The sequence below is a fragment of the Rattus norvegicus genome, chromosome 1, assembly GCF_036323735.1.
Source record: "Rattus norvegicus strain BN/NHsdMcwi chromosome 1, GRCr8, whole genome shotgun sequence".
In the NCBI taxonomy this organism is placed as follows: Eukaryota; Metazoa; Chordata; class Mammalia; order Rodentia; family Muridae; genus Rattus; species Rattus norvegicus.
This window is the reverse complement of record NC_086019.1, coordinates 27143432-27164337: the sequence shown is the minus strand read 5'-3', so window position 1 is coordinate 27164337 and position 20906 is coordinate 27143432. Positions and strand designations below refer to the sequence as shown.

The 20906-nt window shown below is 36.9% G+C and overlaps 2 protein-coding genes across 6 annotated transcripts in view; both read right to left on the bottom strand.

Moving 5' to 3' along the window:
• Nkain2 (sodium/potassium transporting ATPase interacting 2) overlaps positions 1-20906 on the bottom strand; it is a 1207754-nt gene that overhangs the window by 531797 nt on the left and 655051 nt on the right. The gene's annotated exons all lie outside the window — the stretch shown is intronic.
• Positions 5961-20906, bottom strand: part of LOC108349071 (40S ribosomal protein S27-like) — a 53444-nt gene continuing 38498 nt past the window's right edge. The window contains exon 1 of the mRNA XM_063276520.1: positions 5961-20906. This exon is cut by the window's right edge and continues 38498 nt beyond it. Within this exon, the coding sequence (XP_063132590.1) occupies positions 8336-8590 (255 nt within the window). The 5' untranslated portion in view covers positions 8591-20906 and the 3' untranslated portion in view covers positions 5961-8335.

The window sequence follows — 20906 nt, the reverse complement described above, 5'->3', positions numbered from 1 at the left end:
TCCCTCATAATGTATTAATGCTCACAAAACTAGCATGAGATTTCATTTAAAAAGTAGTTTTTTTTTTTTTGTTCTTTTTTTTTTCGGAGCTGTGGACCGAACCTAGGGCCTTGCGCTTCTTAGGCAAGCGCTCTACCACTGAGCTAAATCCCCAACCCCTAAAAAGTAGTTTTTTTAAAAAATCAGTTTCAGTTAGTCCTGTCAGTCTGCTCTGAATGAACAGTAAATTCAGATAGCCATATTCCAGAACCATCATGGAAAAGGGTGGGTTGGCGGGGGGAGACCTTTTGCTGACAAGTCAATATGTAACATTTCTGCAACTACAGATTATAGAAATACAGAGAGATCATAATTAAGGTAATTTCCCTTGGTTTTCATATGATAGGGATTTCTAGGAGCTAACTAATTATGACATAGAATTATTCATAGTCCTGGGAAATACTTCAGGCAGGAACACATCAGGAATGTTGAAAAGCGTTTATGATAAAACATCACTTTATGACAGTTCCTAAAACGGGGCTGATTTCAGAGTCAAGAACCTGCTGGTTCCTGAATGGTCCCATAGATTAATCTAGACCACACAGAAAGAACAAATGCACTTGCATTTAGGTGGCATGAAAATTTGAATTCCATAAGTTTTGTTAATAACATTTTAACTATCCCGTTAAACTGAAATGTGCAATGCCTCTTAGCAAACTATGTTCAGGTTTTACCAGAATTTTAAGAAATTTCCATTGAAGAAACTGATTAAGAGTAGTAAGCCACTGGCAGTCAGTGATTAGAGAGGAGTTTTCAGTCATTATTTCACTCAGCATGGACTTAAATCTCACTTGTAATCCCATACGAACAATAATACCAACCAAACAGAGCTCCCAGGGACTAAACCCAAAGAGTATATGAATGGACATACTCAAGGCTCCAGCTGCATATGTAGCGGAGGATGGTCTTGTGGGCACCAATGGGAGGAGAAACCCTTGGTCCTGCCAGTGCAGGGGAATGCCAGGGCAGGGAGGAGGGAAGGGGTGGGTGGTTGGGGTGGGGGCAAGAACACCCTCTTTGGAGAAGGGGAAGGGGAAATGGGATGAGGAACTTAGGGATGGGAAACTGGGAAAGGGAATAGCATGTGAAATGTAAATAAAAAATGGCCAATAAAATAAAGAAAAAATTAGTGATTTTACCAATAATGCAGACTTGGGGGAAGGCTGGTATGGGAAGAAACCAGGAAGAATAGAGAAGAATAGAATGGAGGAACAGCGAGAAACTGTGAAAGGGCAGTAAATGAAAATCTGCTGCAATCCTTCATGAGGTCTAGTTATTTCTGAGGAGTTTAGGGGCAGAATCTCATTAACTTTGGGCTAGTTTGTCTAAGATGATAACAGCGAAAAGGGCAGAGATCATGTTAGTCACAGACTAGGGAGCAGTGAGTCAAATAGTGAATTCTGATTTCAGAGAAAACCACTAGTTAAAAGGAAAAGCGCTGCAGCAGAACTTTGCAGAGCATGTAAGATGTAAAGCACCTTCAGAACATCTTTGATATGGACCGTACATTACAGGAATTGTTCCCGTATGCAAAAGATTAAAGGTGGGCAAGAGACTCAAATCAAGTAATCCATTATTACAGCCTCAGAGAAAATGAGATAAAATGCCAAGTTCACATCAATGGTTAGTGTTGCAAGAACACATTGTTAGGGGAAATTCTGAGAATTAGGGCACCTCATTATCTTGGACACAAAGGCAAGAATATCTTTTCCTTTCTGAACATAGAAAAAACAGAAGTTGATACTGGCAGGAACTAAAGAATATTTCTAATGTGTTACATATTATATCCAAGACTAACCATATAATAACATGCTCATATTTTTCCTGTTCTATGAATAGGTGCACATATTTAAATGGTAGGGTGTACCATGTTGTAAGAACAACCTTGGATTGCTGGGTGTCATCTCAAGTAAAGTCTGTTTATACTGCTCAGACAGGATAATTTCTAGTATTTAAATTCATGTTCACTGATCAATCTGTTTTCTTTACTCTGATTTTGTGCCCATAAACTATGCATTCAAACTTCAGTCCCCTTTAAGTCTACCATGTTTTTGCTGTGATATTCAACATTTTCTGGCCATGTTTTTCATTGCTTGAGCATCCATACTGAAGCTCGTTTTAAAAGCCGACATAGATAATGTTATCATTTCCCCATCTCAGCTCTGATGTATGCTCACTGACTTTTGATTTAGTCTGAGACATGTTTCAAACGCTAAATATAGCAAGTGATATTTGCTTGACAGCACAGCCATTGGGTAGTATGCTACAGGGTTCTGAGCTGTTTCTATGCAGGTCACTTCTGACGTCACACCACTGAAACAATCATGGCATTGTGTCATGGTTATTGAGTGGGAACAAAGCACACTTCCTCTTTTTAGCCTCTCTTGATGTCTAGAGATGTTACAGATGCTTGTGACTGCTGAGGGTAGGAATTTGGTTCTCATCAAGTGTCTACTGGCTTCATTCTTGCAGGTAGAGGAGAATGTCTTGTTCCTATAAGTCATGTGTCAATTGCCGTAGGGGCTGAGGTGTGAATATTTCCTCTTCATTGCTCAGGGGATATGAAGATTATGACCCCTATGAGCTTTTCAGGATCACTCCCATCATTTGCTAATATATCTATCTATATCTATATCTATATCTATATCTATATCTATATCTATATCTATATCTATATCTATATCTATATCTATATCTATATCTATATCTATATCTATATCTATATCTATATCTATCTATCTATATATATATGTATATATATTTCAGTTTGGTAAATTGAACATATAATTGAGGCAAAGAGACACTTTTCTCTTAGTATAACCTGGAAAATTGGTTATTGTTTTGAAGTTCATGAAACGAACCAAAAATTTGTATAATTATCAGCAGTTATTATACAATTATCACCAGTGATGGCGTGGCATTATGTAGAGAAAGGAGTTGTTTGCCTCTCTAATTTTCATGGTTTCCTAATGTTTGCTTATATATTGCTTCTAGGAACACTTAAAGCACTTCCCTATGAACATTAGGAAAAATATGTCTGTCTTCTTAGAAATATGAGTCTTAAAGCAAAGCATTCAACAGAGCTTTAAAAACAAGGGAAGCTACAACAGAAAATCTAATGTGTGTCTTCAAGGTATTTTAAGGGCAGAATGAGAAATTACTTTCTACTACAAGAAATTTGCTAAAGAAGCTGCTAAACCCAAAGTAAACGTTACTATCAGTGAAAATTAGAAATCACTTCTTTCCTACAGCAAGTTCTCTTAGAGATCAATAATAGAACTTTTAAGCCATGCTAATCATTATTTTTAATTAAAAATGATTCAAATGAGCAACACTAGAAGTGAGAGAGTCAAAATCATTGCAGATCCTCAAGCAAGAAACCTTAAGAGGTTATCATGAAGCCGTATTATACACACATTCAAGTGCACAGCTACACTGCACCAACTCCTTAAGAGATGCCCTTGCAGCATTTCACTTTAGGGTACTGGCACTGACTGGCACTGAATGGCACTGACTGGCACTGTAGGTGAATAAATAAGTTGCTTTCTGTCACTTCAGATGGTCAATTTTGGAGAACGTACAATGAGGAGCTGAGAAGAATGTATATCCTTTTGTTTTAGGATAGAGTGTTCTATAAATATCTGTTAAGCCCATTTGGCTCATGACTTTTCTTAGTCTGTCTACGTCTCTGTTTAATATCTGTTTCCATGATCTGTCCATTGATGAGAGTGGGGTGTTGAAATCTCCTACTATTATTGTGTGAGGTGCAATGTGTGTTTTGAGCTTTAGTAAGGTTTCTTTTACGTATGTAGGTGCCCTTGTATTTGGAGAATAGATATTTAGGATTGAGAGTTCATCTTGGTGGATTTTTCCTTTGATGAATATGAAATGTCCTTCCTTATCTTTTTTGATGACTTTTAGTTGAAAATTGATTTTATTTGATATTAGAATAGCTACTCCAGCTTGCTTCTTCCGACCATTTGCTTGGAAAGTTGTTTTCCAGCCTTTCATTCTGAGGTATTGTCTGTCTTTGTCTCTGGGGTGTGTTTCCTGTAGGCAGCAGAATGCTGAGTCCTCATTGCATATCCAGTTTATTAATCTATGTCTTTTTATTGGGGAGTTGAGACCATTGATGTTGAGAGATATTAAGGAATAGTGATTATTGCTTCCTGTTATATTCATATTTGGATGTGAGGTTATGTTTGTGTGCCTGTGTTTTTATCCTGTATTTATAGGATGATTAGTAATGTCCCACCTCTCTGCACTGGGTATTAGTAGACATTTTAAGAAAAAACAATCGTACAAACCTTTAGGTATTTATAAATACCCCCAGAAAATTTTGCCAGAATACTTATTACATAGTAGTGTAAGATAGTACTTATTTTTAGATAAAGTATCACTTTTTGAACAGGATACGATACTTTAACCAAAAGTAAAATCTGTTCGGTCTAGCTGCATTAAAATTTAAGAAATTTTGCTTATGAAAAAACATCTTCAAGAGAGAGAAGAGGCAGCTTCAGGGTAGAAAAAAATCAATTACAGCTACAGAACCAACATGGATTCAAAATGAAAATTTGGAAAAATAGAAAATAAAACAAGAGAAATCTAAACCAAAAAATGATAAGGATCATTAGAACAATGAAGGTATGTGATAGTCGAGAATAAAGGACATTTCCAACACTGTTACTAAACGGGAGGTTGTAAATACAGACTCACATAAACTGGCACGGTGGAAAAGCTTTACAAAAGAACTAGTGAACTATGACAGAGAGAAAGGGCTAGAGAAATGTTTCGTAGAAATGAGCAGAGAGTCAGCATCTTCCATGGTGTATGCTGCATGGCCTGTCTCCAGCACTGAGTTCCACTTCTGTGCACCCAAATAACCACTGACAAGGGGATCACTACACGAGAGAGGCGGTGTTAACAAATGTCGTTTAGAAAGTTATCACTGCTTCACTTGTTTTTCTAGTGAATCACTCTTGGCAGATGTCTGTTAAAGAACACCAATAGTGCTTACAGACTGTTCATAAAAGTAAAGATTTGTCCAGTAAATTTAGGAAGATTTGTCACTATCTTGTAATAGTATGTACAAGGCAGTGGCTAATGTGTATTAGCATAAGATCGAGAAGCACCTAGAAATGCTTACAGATATGTTTGTAATGGTACTTCCTGGGAAAACTAATAAAGGGGACAGTAGTTGCCCTAAGTGTAGGCTGAAGCACATTGGCCTGGGTGCCTTCATGAAACACATGCAGAAGAAGGAGATAGCTTACTCCCGTAGTGAATGCCCCTTCCTCTCTCTCTCTCTCTGTTCTTCTTTCTTGCTTTTGCCCGCTCCCTCTCTCCTTACTTGCTATGAGCTATACTCCCATTCCCTTCCTACAAGGGTAGATTCCAATTTCTCTAACCAAGACGACTAATCAGTTAATATCCCTTAAGTGATTTTTGCCTGGGTGTTTCGTCCCAATGACACAAAACTGAGGCAGAGTTCATCTCAATAATTTCACTCTTATATTCTATACTCCTCAGAAATATTTTTGGGAGACAGGATAAAAGCGATTTGTGAGCATTAGTTTTACTAATGAGATAATATTATTACCTCTTACAACACTGGCAGCAAAATGGACACATTTACTGTAGTGTTCTAAAATAAAATACTTTAGAGTAAAATATAAAAAATAATGGGTCAATGGCTCAAATAATTATAATAATGTGAAACGTACCAGACAAACCCACTTATATATTTTCAAGTATAATTTTAGCAACACTAAAATGTGTACTAATTCAGTTTATAAGAAATACAAATAACTATTGAAAGTAAATATTGTCACAAAACACAGGAAACTGGTATTAACATTCAAGAAAGTATATGGAAAAACTGAGACTCTATGTATTATCTATTCTTTTTATTCTGATTGGAATTGATAACTTGCTTTGTTTTGAACATTTTCACATTTGTGTGCTTCAGTAATATACTGTATGCTAAGAGAAAAATTTAACTTTTATGTTTTATTTCATATTTAAATAAAGAGGAATATACGTAGACATTCTTGTAAGGTAGATACAGAAAAACAAATTAGAATATTCTATTATGCACAAGAATATTGAGTACTGCAGCCAAGGACTGATTCATAGCATGGTAAGTAATTCTCTTCTTTTGTCACTACATCAAGTCACAAACAAGACTTTACGAATAAAAAATACATCCCCAGTTTTTTTGTCATTACTAAGTATTTTGGTCAATGTTTAATGGAACTATTGGTTCTGTGTTCTAGACCAATGAATGCTGAAAAACATTTATCTATTACAATGGTTTCCAACCCGACCTGCATAATAAAATGTACTGGCTATTGAAGATGAAAAACCAAAATTATTGTCTGAATCTAACTTACCTAATTAAATCCACTTCTCATGAGAGATGAGTGAGGTGTTTTTAAAATCCCAGAGGTGGGTGTTATTGTGAATGAGCTTTGAGATCCACTGACCTGTCTGAAACCCTCTCAGAAGTTTGCATAATTAGAAATGCTGACCTGCCTCAGGGTAGTGATATTGCGAGAAACATACAACTATGGCCAATGGAACTGTGTTCACATAGCCTTTGTCTGTAATGCTACTTTGAGAACATTGCTTACCAAATCTCACAAATTTAAAACATCTTTATCATTATCATTTCTGAATATTTAAAATTCATTCCATAGTGAAAAGAAGATGTGAATTCATAGATCCACACACCAGCAATTTCTTCTGTAGTCATCCCTCAGCTGCTTGTCTGCTTTCTAACTGATCTCTGCTCTTGCTTTAATCATCACTAACCAGTTATGCTCAAAAATCCTTAAATTTTCCCCCAAATGAAAGAGAGAAATACAAGTGTTGAAGATACAAATATAGGCTTCCATTCTAGATCCCAATAAATCCATTGCAGCTCATATTCTATAGTATCTTTCATTATCCCCTCTGTCAGACAAAGTACCCATGGGTCTTTCTGATTTCTTCTATATAAATTAAGATTTCTACTTTATAATTTTCAGGCAAATACAACCCTGTTACCATCTACATGTGAAGGATTACTATTAGTCTGAAGGTTAATGGTGAGCACATCTTTTTTTTTTCTTTAAATTATTTCATTTATTTACATTCCAGAGGTTGTCCCCTTCTCCTACCTGTGCCAGTTCTTCCCTTTTCCCTTTGCCTCCCAGAGGGTGCTCCTCCCCATTCTCCCCCTTCCTTGGGGCCTCAAATCCTTCAAGGTTGGGCACATCTACTCCCACTAAGGCCAGAACAGGCAGCCTTCTGTTCTGTATGTGCAGAGCTCAGACCAGCCTGTGTATGTTGCGTGCAATGTGGCTCAGTCTCTGGGATCTCCAGTGGTCCCAGTTAATTGAAATTGCTAGTCTTCTTATGGGGTCATCCTCCCCTTCATATCCTCAATCCTTCCCCTAGTTCCTCTATGGAGTGGGGAATGCATTTTTTTATATGACCATTGGAATTGGGAATTCTCAGGTTTGATCTCAAGTAGCTTTACCATAAATTTCTCATAAAATCTTTTATCATAAATCTTGGTAATATATCTTTAGATATTAATTTATCTATTAAAGCTAATATTATTTGTACAAGGAGATAAGAATGGCTCAATTTGCTTTCTTCTACATGGTGATCACCACTTGAGTCAGCCCATTTGTTGAATATGCTCTCTATTTTCTTTTTTCTTTTTCTATTTTCTACTAGATGTTTCAGCTTCTTTGTCAAAGATCAGTTAACCATAGGTGTTGGGGTTTAATTCTGGGCTTTAATTCTATTCCACTGATCTATCTGTCTATCTGTTCCAATACTATGATGTTTTTATCACTCTTGCTCCATAGTACAGCTTAAGGTCAGGGATGGTGATTCCTCCAGAAGTTCTTTTATTGTTGAGAATAGTTTTCACTGTCCTGGGTTTTTTGTTATTGCAGATGAATTTGCAAATTGCTCTTTCTAACTCTATGAAGAATTGAGTTGGAATTTTGATGGGGATTGCACTGAATCTGTAGATTGCTTTTGGTAAGATGGACATCTTTACTATGTAAATCCTGCTGATACATGAGCAAGGGAGATCTTTTCATCTTCTGAGGTCCTGATTTCTTTCTTCAGACATTTGAAGTTCTTGTCATACAGATGTTTCATTTGCTTGGTTAGAGTCACACCAAGATATTTTATATTACTTGTGACTATTTTTGAAGAGTGTTACTTCCCTCATTTCTTCTTTTAATTCAAAATTAGTTTATTGGGATGGTTCACACTCATCTAGAATCAGGGACTTTCAATGCTGCTTTTTCCTGAAGAGGCATTCTTCTGTCTGCCTTGCTTTTCCAGCTGGAGGCTGACAGAGTACAGAGGAACACCCAACACCCAAGACTACCATTTGTGTATGGCTAAAGACTGTGGTGATTTTATAGTATCCTGGGCATTTCATATTCACAAGGTAGGAATTGGGGCTCTGTACCAGGTGATTTTTCTTGTGTTTCCACCTCTCCTCTTCTGGAGAGGTATGAAGGAGATCCTTTGTGAAACACATGCCCTCATAGGGATGTCATCACCACCAGAAAGCCCTTAAGTCCTTTCTCAGCCCATTTATCTTTTGAGTAGAGGAAGGTTATTGATTTGTTTGAGTTAATTTTATATCCAGCTACTTTGTTGAAGTTGTTTATTACCTGTAGGAGTTCTCTGGTGGACTTTTTTGGGTCACTTAAGTATACTATCATATCATTTACAAGGAGTGATACTTTGACTTCTTCCTTTCCAATTTTGACCTCCTTTTGTTGTATAATTGCTCTGGCAAGAAATTTGAATACTATATTGAATAGATAGGGAGAGAGTAGGCAGCATTGTCTGGTCACTAATTTTAGTGAGATTGCTTCAAGTTTCTCTCCATTTAGTTTGATGTTGGCTACCCATGATGTGAGATTTGTTTGCTGTATATTGCTTTTATTATGGTTAGGTATGGGACTTGAATTCTTTATCTTTTCAAGACTTTTAACAGGAAAGGATGTTTGTCAAATGCTTTTTCAGCATATAATGACATGATGATGTGGTTTTTTTCTTTGAGTTTGTTTATATAGTGGATTACTTTGATGGATTTCCATATACTGAATCAATCCTGTATCCCTAGGATAAAGTCTACTTGATTCTTATCTCCTTGTACAAACCTCAAGTCTAAGTGAATCAAGGACCTAAATATAAAACTGGATACATTGAATCTAATGGAAGATAAAGTTGGAAGGAATCTCAAAACATTTGGCATAGGGGAAAATTTTGTGTATAGAACACCAATAACTCATGCTCTAAGATCACCTACAGACAAATGGTATCTTATAATATTTAAAAGCTTCTGTAAGGCAGAGGACACTGCTGATAGGACAAAACAGCAACCTACAGATTGGAAAAAGATCTTTACCAACCTAACATCTGATAGAAAGCTAATATCCAATATATACAAGGTCCTAATAAGTTAGACTCCAGAGAATCAAATAACCCTACTAAAAATGGGGTATAGAGCTAAACAAAGAATTCTCAACTGAGGAATATCAAATGGCTGAGAGGCATCTAAAGAAATACTCAACATACTTAGTCATCAGGGAAATGCAAATAAAAACAACCGTGAGATTCCAACTCATACCAGTCAGAATGGCTAACATCGAAAACTCAGGTGACAGCAGATCCTGGCCAGGATGTGGAGAAAGAGGGACACTCCTCCATTGTTGGTTGGATTGCAAGCTGGTTGGTACAACCACTCTTAAAATCAGTTTGGTGGTTCCTCAGAAAATTGGATATAATACTACCTGAGGACCCAACTATACCACTCCTTGGCATATACCCAAAAGATGTTCCAGAATATAACAAGGATATATGTTCCACTGTGTTTATAGCAGGCTTATTTTATAATAGCCAGAAGCTGGAAAGAACCCAGAGGTCCTTCAACAAGGGAATGGATACAGAAAACATGGTACATTTACACAATAGTGTGCTACTCAGCTATTAAAAAGAATGACTTCATGAAATTCCTAGGCAAATGGATGGAACTAGATAATATCTTCCTGAGTGAGGTAACCCAGTCACAAAGAACATATATGGTATGTCATCACTGATAAATTGCTATTAGGATAAAAAATTCAAACGAGTATCCACAATACAACTCACAGACTATCTGAAGCTCAAGAAGGAAGTCCTAGTTAGAAGGGGAATCAAAATAATCATGGGATGTAGAGGAACAGAGGGACCTGGAGGGAGAGAGGGGAGGGAGGGAAAAAGAGGGCAAGATCAGGTGTGGGAGGAAGTGAGGCAGAAATACAGAGTGTCAAGAAATTGAATGGAGATGTGTAGCAGTGGGGAATGGGAACTGGATTTAGCCACCAGAAAGTTACAGATTTCTGGAAAGCAAGAGGCTCCCAGGACTCAATGGTAATAACATTAGCTGAAATTCCCAACAAAGGGTAGAGGGAACCTGCAGAGACCATATCCAGAGGTTAGACACAGCCCCTGTTTGAGGGATGGGACCACCAACTTATCTCAAAAATCTTAAACCAGAACTGTTGTTGTTTAGGGAAATGCAGGCACAAAGAATAGAGTGGAGGACTGTCTTATCTGGTATCAATTGAAGGGGAGGCTCTTGGTCCTGTAGAGTCTCCATGACCCAGTATAGAGGGGTACTAGGGCAGTGAGTGGGTGGGAGAGCTCCCTCAAAGAAGAACGTGGGAGGGGAAGGGGTTAGCGGATTGGTGGAGGGGAAACTAGGAAGGGGGAATAACATTTAAAATAAAAAACCAATAAAATATATAAAAAGCTAATATTTTTAAGGATAAATCAGATAGTTTTGAAATTCTAATTCTGCCATTTAATATCAGCATTGACTGGCACATCATTAACTTGCCAGGTGTCCCTGTATACCTGACCTCTGTTATGTGGAATGGGAGTCAAAAACCACAAAACAATTTCTGATGTATAAAAGTCAAGCCTTACTCTCCTTTCTTCACATCTCAAGGTCTCATGGCATATTACATTCTGCATCTGATCAAATAATTTCTTTTAACATATGGCTCAAATGTCAACATGCTCATAATAAAAACTAGTCGGTATGTCAGCATCTCAACCCATAAATGATACAAGAGCTGCATCTACTACTGAATGAGACGATGCTGTCAGGCCATTGTCAATTATACAGCAAATACTCATCAACTGAAAACTAGTATGTCACAATCATGATATCATTGTGTCTCTTAAAAACATTATTTGGCAATTATCATATATTGTAAGTATGTATATATATATGTATATATATATGTAATATCTTTAAGCACAGTGTAATTTAAGTAAATTCTAAGTTAATTCATGTGAGCAACATTTCAAAGGAGTAATAATATAATGTAAATGTTAAAAGCAATATCACAATTATTTTTAATGTACACATTTAGAATTATATTGATGAATAAGTCATATAATTATGCCAGGCACATGAATTAACACATCCATTTTCTAGCACTGCTGGGGTCTCTGACAGCACTGTGAATATGGTCAGCTGACCCTCCTCTAGCAAAGGGCATTAAAACTTATAGCACACATTTCAATTTTTTTCAGAACTTATAAAAACAGAAATTTCCAGTTTCTTGGGCCAAGTTGACACTCTCATTTGTGTAATGAAGATCAATTATGAATGAACGAATGGCTGGGTTTTTGTTTTGTTTTGTTTTGTTTTTTTTAAGGATCAAATCCTTTAATGCATTCAGAGCTGTACTTTCAGTCTTGCTCACAAGTGATTTAAATAATAACTGTTTCAAGACTGATTTTAGCTTCTAAATATGTCTTCCAAAATAAGCATAGGATGATTAACAAGAAATATTAAAAGTTGTCTATTTAGATACACTTTGGAGAGACAAGTTGTTCTCTAACACTTCAGAGATCTTCAGAAAGTGGCATTTTAGAGGTTTTTAAAACATTTGTTTTCTGTATATGAGTACACTGTAGTTATCTTCAGACACATCAGAAGAGGACATATAAACTTAAAATTTTTGAACTCAAAGGGAGCAGACCACCCATGTGTGAAGACATCCTGACTTCTACCTCTGAACTCCTTGGCCCACATCCCTGGTCCAAGAGGAAACTGCACAGTGCCTCTGGACAGAGGGATATAGGAACAGACAGCTGCTGGTCTGCGACCAGAACCAAACTGATCCCACCCAACAGCTCCTTGTACCCAAATCCTGTGGAGGAGAGAGCTGGAACCTCAGAAGTGTGGATATGCCTGAGAAGTCAGAGGAGAATACCCTGTGCCCACAGTCCAGATCCAAGAGGGAATCCCATAGTGCCAACTGTGCCCGAGGGGTGCAAGGACCTACACGAGCAGTCAGGGGCAGGACCATTTGATTCCTGCCAGCACCTAGAACTGGAAGATAGTCTCCAGGGGAACTGCCACAGCTGAGAGCATAGCACCTGTTCTCAGGAAAGGCTGAAAGAAAACAGGAAAAGAGTTCTACAGGAGTGCTGGCACAGAGCCCTACAGCAGGGCCAAGTCACTCCCAGAAACAGCAAGACAAGCAAACATCAGAGAGAACCCAATGACTAGAGGCAAGAGTAGGAAACTATCCAACAGAAACCAAGACTACATGGCATCACCAGAGCCCAATTCTCCCACCAAAGAAATACTGGATATCCAAACACACCAGAAAAGCAAGATTTAGATTTGAAATCACATTTTTTGATAATGATGGAAGACTTTAAGAAAGACATAAAGAACTCCCTTAGAGAAATGCAGGAAAGCACAAGTAAACAAGTAGAAGTTCTTAGAGAAGGAAACACAAAAAACACAGAAAGGATTACAGGAAAACACAACCAAACAGGTGGAAATAGAAAGAATAAAGAAAGCACAAAGGGAGACAACCCTTGATATAGAAAACCAAAGAAAGAGACAAGGAGCTGTACACACATATATCACCTACAGAATACAAGAGATAGAAGAGAGAATCTCAGGGGCAGAAGATACCATAAAAAAAATCGACACAACTTTCAAAGATAACGTAAAATGCAAAAAGCTCCTAGCCCAAAACATACAGGATATCCAGGACACAATGAGAAGATCAAACCTAAGGACAATAAGTATAGAAGAAAGTGAAGACTCCCAGCTTAAGGGGCTGGTGAATATATTCAACAAAATTATAGAAGAAAACTTCCCTAACCTGAAGAAAGAGATGCCCATAAACATACAAGAAGCCTACAGAACTTCAAACAGATTGTACCAGAAGAGAAATTCCTCCCGTCACATAATAGTTAAAACAGCAAATGCACAAAACAAAGAAAGAATATTAAAAGCAGTAAGGGAAAATGGTCAAGTAACATATAAAGTCAGACCAATTAGAATTACACCAGATTTCTCACCAGAGACTATGAAAATGAGAAGATCCTGGACAGATATCATACAGACCCTAAGAGAACACAAATGCCAGCCCAAGTTACTGCATCCAGCCAAACTCTCACTTAACATAGATGAAGAAACCAAGATATTCCATGACAAAACCAAATTACGCAATATCTTTCTACAAATCCAGCCCTACAAAAAATAATAGATGGAAAACTTCAACATAAGGAGAGAAACTACACCATACAGAAAGGAAGAATATAATTTCCTTGCAATGAAACCAAAAGAGAGACAAACAAATATAATTACACCTCTAACAATGAAAATAACAGGAAGTGACGACTATTCTTTAATATCTCTCAACCTCAACGGACTCAATTCCCCAATAAAAAGACATAGACTAACAGACTGGATACGTAAAGAGGACCCAGGATTTTGCTGCATGCAGGAAACACACCTCAGAGACAAAGACAGACACTACCTCAGAATAAATGGTTGGAAAACAATTTTCCAAGCAAATGGCCCAAAGAAACAAGCTGGAGTTGCCATTCTAATATCAAATAAAATTGAATTTCAAACAAGAGTCACTAAAAAAAAAGATAAGGAAGGACACTTCATATGCATCAAAGGAAAAATCCCCCAAGATGAACTCTCAATCCTAAATATCTATGCTCCAAATGTAAGAGCACCTACATTCATGAAAGAAACCTTATTAAAGATCAAAGCACACATTGCACCTCACATGATAATAGTAGGAGATTTTAATACCCCACTCTCATCACTGGACAGATAATGGAAACAGAAATTAAACAGAAATGTAGAGAAACTAACAGAAGTTATGATCCAATTGAATTTAACGGATATTTATAGAACATTCCATCCTAAAACAAAAGGACCTTCTTTTCAGCACCTCATGGAACATTCTCGAAAATTGACCATATAATCAGTCACAAAACAGGCCTCAACAGATATAGGAAGATAGAAATAATTCCATGCTTCCTATCAGATCACCACACACAAAGACTGGTTTTCAATACCAACAATAATGACAGAAAGCCCACATATACATGGAAGTTGAACAATCCTCTACTCAATGACAACTTGGTCAAGGAAGAAATAAAGAAATTCAATGTAATCCCCTTGAAAATTCCTACTCAGTTCTTTATAGAGATAGAAAGAGCAATTTGCAATTCATTTGGAATAACAAAAATACTCAGGACAGCAAAAACTATACTCAACAATTAAAGAACTTCTGGGGGATTCACCATCCCTGACTTCAAGCAGTATTTCAGAGCAATAGTCAAAAAACTGTATGGTATTGGTACAGAGATAGGCAGGTAGATCAGTGGAACAGAACTGAAGATCCAGAAATGAACCCACACACCTATAGCCACTTGATATTTGACAAAGGAGCTAAAACCATCCAATGGAAGGATAGCATGTTCAACAAATGGTGCTGATTCAACTGGAGTTCAGCATGTAGAAGAATGCAAATCGATCCATTCTTATCACCATGTACAAAGCTTAAGTCTAAGTGGATCAAGGACCTCCACATCAAACCAGATACACTCAAACTAATAGAAGAAAAAGTGGGGGAAAGTCTCGAACCCATGGGCACTGGGGAAAATTTCCTGAACAAAACACCAACTTCAAAGCTCTTTTAAAGCAAAAGACACTGTCATTAGGACAAAACGGCAACCAACAGATTTGGAAAAGATCTTTACCAATTCTACATCTGATACAGGACTAATATCCAAAATATACAAAGAACTCAAGAAGTTTGAATCCAGAGAGCCAAATTGCCCTATTAAAAAATGGGGTGCAGAGCTAAATAAAACATTCTCAGCTGAGAATTATTGAATGGCCAAAAAGCACCTAAAGAAATGTTTGACATCCTTAGTCATCAGGGAAATGAAAATCAAAACAACCCTAAAATTCCACCTCACACCAGTGAGAATGGCTAAGATAAAAAACTCAGGTGACAGCAGATGCTGGCGAGGATGTGGAGAAAGGGGAACACTCCTCCGTTGTTGGTGGGATTGCAAATTGGTACAACCACTCTTGAAATCAGTCTGGAGTTCCTCAGAAAATTGGACATTACACTACCTATTGGGAATAGACCCAGCTATTCCTCTCTTGGACATATACCCAAAAGATGCTCCAACGTACAAGAAAGACACATGCTCCACTATGTTCATAGCACCTACTCAGCTATCAAAAACAATGACTTCATGAAATTCATAGGCAAAAGGAATGAACTAGAAAATATCATCCTGAGTGAGGTTACTCAATCACAGAAAAACATACTTGGTATGCACTCATTGATAAGTGGATATTAGCCAAAAAGCTCAAATTACCCAAGATGCAATCTACAGACCACAGGAAGCTCAAGAAGAAGGATGACCAAAATGCAGATGCTCCCTCTCCTTAAAAGGGGGAAAATAGTCATAGGAGGGATATGGAAGCAAAGTTTAGAGCAGTGCCTCAGGGTCTGGCCATTCAGAGCCTGACACACACATATCATATATAGCCACCAAAACTACATAAGATTGATGAAGCTAAAAAATGCATACAGAAAGGGACTGGATATAGATCTCTCCTGAGAGTCACATCCAAAGCACATCCAATACAGAGGTCAATGCTAGCAACAAATCACTGAACTGAGAATAGAACCCCCTTAGGGTGAATTATAGAAAGTATTGAAAGAGTTGAAGGCGCTTGTAACCCCATAGAAACAACAAATACCAACCATCCAGAGCTTCCAGGGACTAAACCACTATGGAAAGACTATACGAGGACTGACCCAGGGGTTTAACTGCATATTAGCAGAGAATAGCCTTGCTGGGGCACCAGTGGAAGGGGAAGTCATTTGTCCTGCTAAGGTTGGACCCCCAGTGCAGGGGAATATGGGGGAGAGCAATAAGGGGGATGTATAGGGAGAGTACCCGTATGGGAGAGAGGAGGCAAGGGAATGGGAGCTTATGGACAAGAAACTGGGAGGGGGAATAATGTTTGAAATGTAAGTAAAGAAATATATAATTAAATGTTTAAAAAAATAAAACCATTTTTTGAACTCATTTTTTTCTATGTAGGTTTTTCACTGCCTTCTTGTGGGAGCTGCCAGCACCATGTCCCAGAGGTGAACAACGCTCTGTATTATTTTTGAATCCTCTTAATCTGCCCACACATGATTCTAATGCTGCCACATGTTGGGTGGTTATTCTTTCATTTCTGTCTCTTCCGGTTCTGAACAATCTCTGGCCTGAGTTGCTAAAACTCACTCTCTGTTAGTAGAGGCATCCAATGAAGAGAAAATGACATGACTGAAGTCACAGGTTTCTTGGCTGTATTTGAAATGCCAACTGTTTAGATATCACCACCACTCAACTATACCCTTCTTCAAATATTTTGAGCAAGTATTTTCCAAAAGTCATCATTCCATTGTATCATCTTCTCTCATTCTCCAACAGAGCCCTTCCCCCCAAACTATTCATATTTCTGGATTATTTGTCATTTGCTCAGATTCCCTTTTAACTCTCACAACAGACCATGAGATATGAAGTTTTCCATGAGACTAGAAACCTACTTCTAAATTCCTGTTAAATAGATAAAAATTTAGAGAGTAAATCAACAGTGTTTTTTGAGTATATGACATGTCCAAATTCCTAGTGCCAGGGAAGTTACCCCAAATGATAAGTTCCAGAGAAAAGAGGTTCTTTCTGTTTTGTTTGCTACTATAATCTTTAAATGAGCCCAGCTACTCAATAAATGTACACAGATGCCACTAAATGAGTATGACAGAATTTATTTTTGCAGAACTAAAAAATATTTATTAAAGAGATACCCTGTAGAATTCACAAGAGTATTCTCAGTATGAAATATAACTATTTTTCTGTGATCCTAAATATAACTGTTTAGCTAAACACTTCTGAATTCTACATATACATTTCTTTTTTTATATATGGGAATTCAATCAAGAAATGACTGAAACTACCTGTAAGTGAATTGAGGATAATTGCCCGAAAGACTTGAGGAAAAAGTTTAATTTTACATTGCAACGTACAACATTACATGCTTATTAAGCTTGAAGTGAATTTGTAAGTTGTAAGGTTGTAAATAACAGTGGGAGGGGAAACACCTAATCCTGCAGAGACTTGGTGCTCCAGGGAAGGGGAACACTAGGTTGGAAAGACTCTCAGTGGTGAAGGGGAGGAGGGTGGTAGGAAATCTGTTCAGGGGGATTAGGAGGGGGCAGCATTTGGGTGTAAATAATCAAATTTTCAAAAAGAAATAAATCACGGACAGTCTAGTTTCTAGGTATAAGTCAAATCTAAAGAGTTTATTAAACAAAAAGAGTAAAACTTATACATGTAAAATTCAACAACTTGCATAATTTCACATAATTTCTGTCTTGAATTTTAATAATGCATTGAACTGGAAGCTAGACTGTTATTGGAACAGGTGGGAACAGTACCCTATTGGCATAAGAAAGTAGGAGCACCTTCAGATTTAAGCACTAAAATATTCCTCGGGGAAAAATATCATAGGATATTTTTCTGATACTTTGTATTATTTTATGACTTATTTTTGTTTCATTTTGTATAACATATTAAAGAAGTTATATAAATCATTTAAATGTTAGTTTACTGCAGTGCCATATTCTATATTTCCAAAAATAGATCAGAACAAAACTTGACTGGTGTTCATAAATTTTAAGGTCAAACTACCATTCTTCTTCCTTTTGCAAACAAGCCTTCCTGAGCAGTCAAGCATTGTGCTTTTGGGATGTGATCATCTATTCATGTCTACTTTCCTATCGCCTCTCTATTAATCTACTTGCCTACCTAGCCTCTATGTATCAGCCATCTTTCTATCATATAGCTATCCACATTTCTGTTTTCTACTTATTCTACTTTTCTGGAGATTCCTGACTATTCAAGGATGTCCATGATTTGGAGAGCATGCTTTCTCTTTCTCTTTCCTAGCTTGCAATATAATGCTTCTATAAGAAGACAAGAAGCAAAATAATTGGTAAGGCCTGCTTATAAAACTCCTTTAACAGCTTACAGAACCATAAAAGCTGTGGATGGTACAACTATGCCATTTTATAGATGACATTGTGGGTCCTGATTTCATCATGTAATTTGTTCATATTCACTAGTACAGAATGATGGATCATTTCTGAGAGAGAGAGGGAGAGAGAGAGAGAGAGAGAGAGAGAGAGAGAGAGAGAGAGAGAGAGAGAGAGAGAGAGGGAGAGAGAGAGAGAGAGAGGAGAGGAAGAGGAGCAAGGAAGAAAAAAGGAGAAGGAGGAAAGAAAAAAGAAAGAAAGAAAAGAAGAAAAGATATCTGCATAGCCTACATCTGGTCTTGAAATTAGACAATATTCATGCCATTCCCAGAACATAATGTCTAATTTTCTGTGAAATCTTTCAGTGTTGAGAGTAACTAGGATGACATATAACTTTATGTACCAGAGAATATCTGAAAAAATAAATGCAGAAAATCTGGTCTGAGTTATTCTTTTGTTGCCCACATTTTGTCTAACTTCAGTCAACTGACTTCATCTCTTCTTGCCTTGTTATCTTCACTTGTAAGATTGTAAGGCGGTGACTGTATAAAATGATGAAACCTTCCAAATGGTAGAAAGTGGGTAAGTAAAATATCCACATTTGCTCTGGATGCATCTATATGTGGTTGAAACTATGCTCTAAGATATAACTTAGAATGCTTGACTGTAAAGAATTCAGAGTTGGGGTTGGAACTGGAAATGTGCCTCCTTACCAGGAAGACACGTCTTTCTGTATGAAGAATTATGATATTCAGTAAACTATGTTTGTCAAAAGGAATGTTGATAATTGATTTTATCTTGATATTTTAGCTTAATAGAAGCAATCAAAACTAATATGAATAAACAGACATTAATATTCAGTTAGGATTGACGAGTTCATAGATCATGAACTGGAACCTCATGATGATTCTTTAACAGGAAATGCTCCAGTCTTCAGAGCTGATTTCAGTAGTGTTCTGTTATTGGCTGCTTGGATTTTTAGAAAATAACCTGCAACTTTAGAGAGGACATTGATTTACATAAGTCATAACTCTAGCAAGGATACAGTCAATATTGTGATCCAGTCCTCCTATTTTTGATTCTTCCCAGCACCTCTTTATTATGGGTCAGTCTTCTTAATATATAAATCACAATATATGAGGCAATTCCCATACTGAAGCAAAGCATTCTATTAGGAGTATAAAGAATAACTCTCATTAGCTTACTGTTCCACTTCATGTACTGAACTCATGTATGACCATAATGCTTATGAATTTCACTGCAATTTTAGTTCAAAGTTAATTTCATACACCTTGATTATTTAAGTCCTTCCTCCTACTCAGGTAAGTTTGACTAACCATGTTCTTAATTTTTTTACTATTAGTATTATTATTATTTTCGTTTAGCTTCCTAAACATTGCACAGCCTCAAGTTTTATTTGCATATTGACAATGTGACACAATGCCAGTTTCAAATGAAGAGTGACACACATTCAACTTTGAAGAGTACAAGGGGACGGGAAGAGAACAGGTACATGGTCTCAGACCTGAGAACCTACATTGCAGAAGATGACACCACGAGCTTTGGAGTGAATAATTTGTGAAGGCCTCACATGTTCCACTGTTGCTGCTAGTAGACTCTATTTTAAATTGTTCTACCCTTTAAAACTCAATAGAAGGGAGAAGTTTACTTTCTTTTATTGTAAACATGCATTTGGAAAATAGCCACAAAGTGACCAGCTGCACTGTGTATGTTTTTATAGGCTTTCTAAAGACGGCCACAGTTAGGAATTCTTCTCTAACTCAGTTCTCTTCTGAGTTGCACAATAGGAAATTAATCTCAATAGTTTATGTTTTGAAATAATCATAATTAATGGTGATTTGCAAACAATTCATTTTTTCTGTCTGTAATAAAATATAATAGAGAAATTATAAGCACCTTCAAAGTGTATTAGCCAAAACTAATAACATATTTTATGAATATGCCTTAGTTGGTACCCAATACTATAGAAAAATAGTAGATATTGTATGAGCACTTATTTTTAAAAATCAGTCATCCTGATTGCAATATAATAATGAAAAATCAATCTGAGTGCCAACAGACTCCAAAGTATATTTTCAGCTTTTCAGGAGCATTCCACACCAGTGAAAAGATAGCAATCGTGTGTTAAAATGACACATAAATACCATTCAAAGAGTAGATGAAGCCATTGCTGAATGTTTCTTCAAGAGAGCATTGAGGTGGTTGGTCTGCGTAAGTACACCAATAGTATGATGTTTGTACAATGATGAAATTAACTAATATTTCATCTCTGAAGACCTTTGCTATTGTTTAGCCTCTACATTGTCCTGTTTCTGTGTGTATGAAAATCAAGATGCAATCTTTGTCAAAAAGAAATCGGGTAATTTTTTATGTTGGTATTTTTAGCTTCATAGA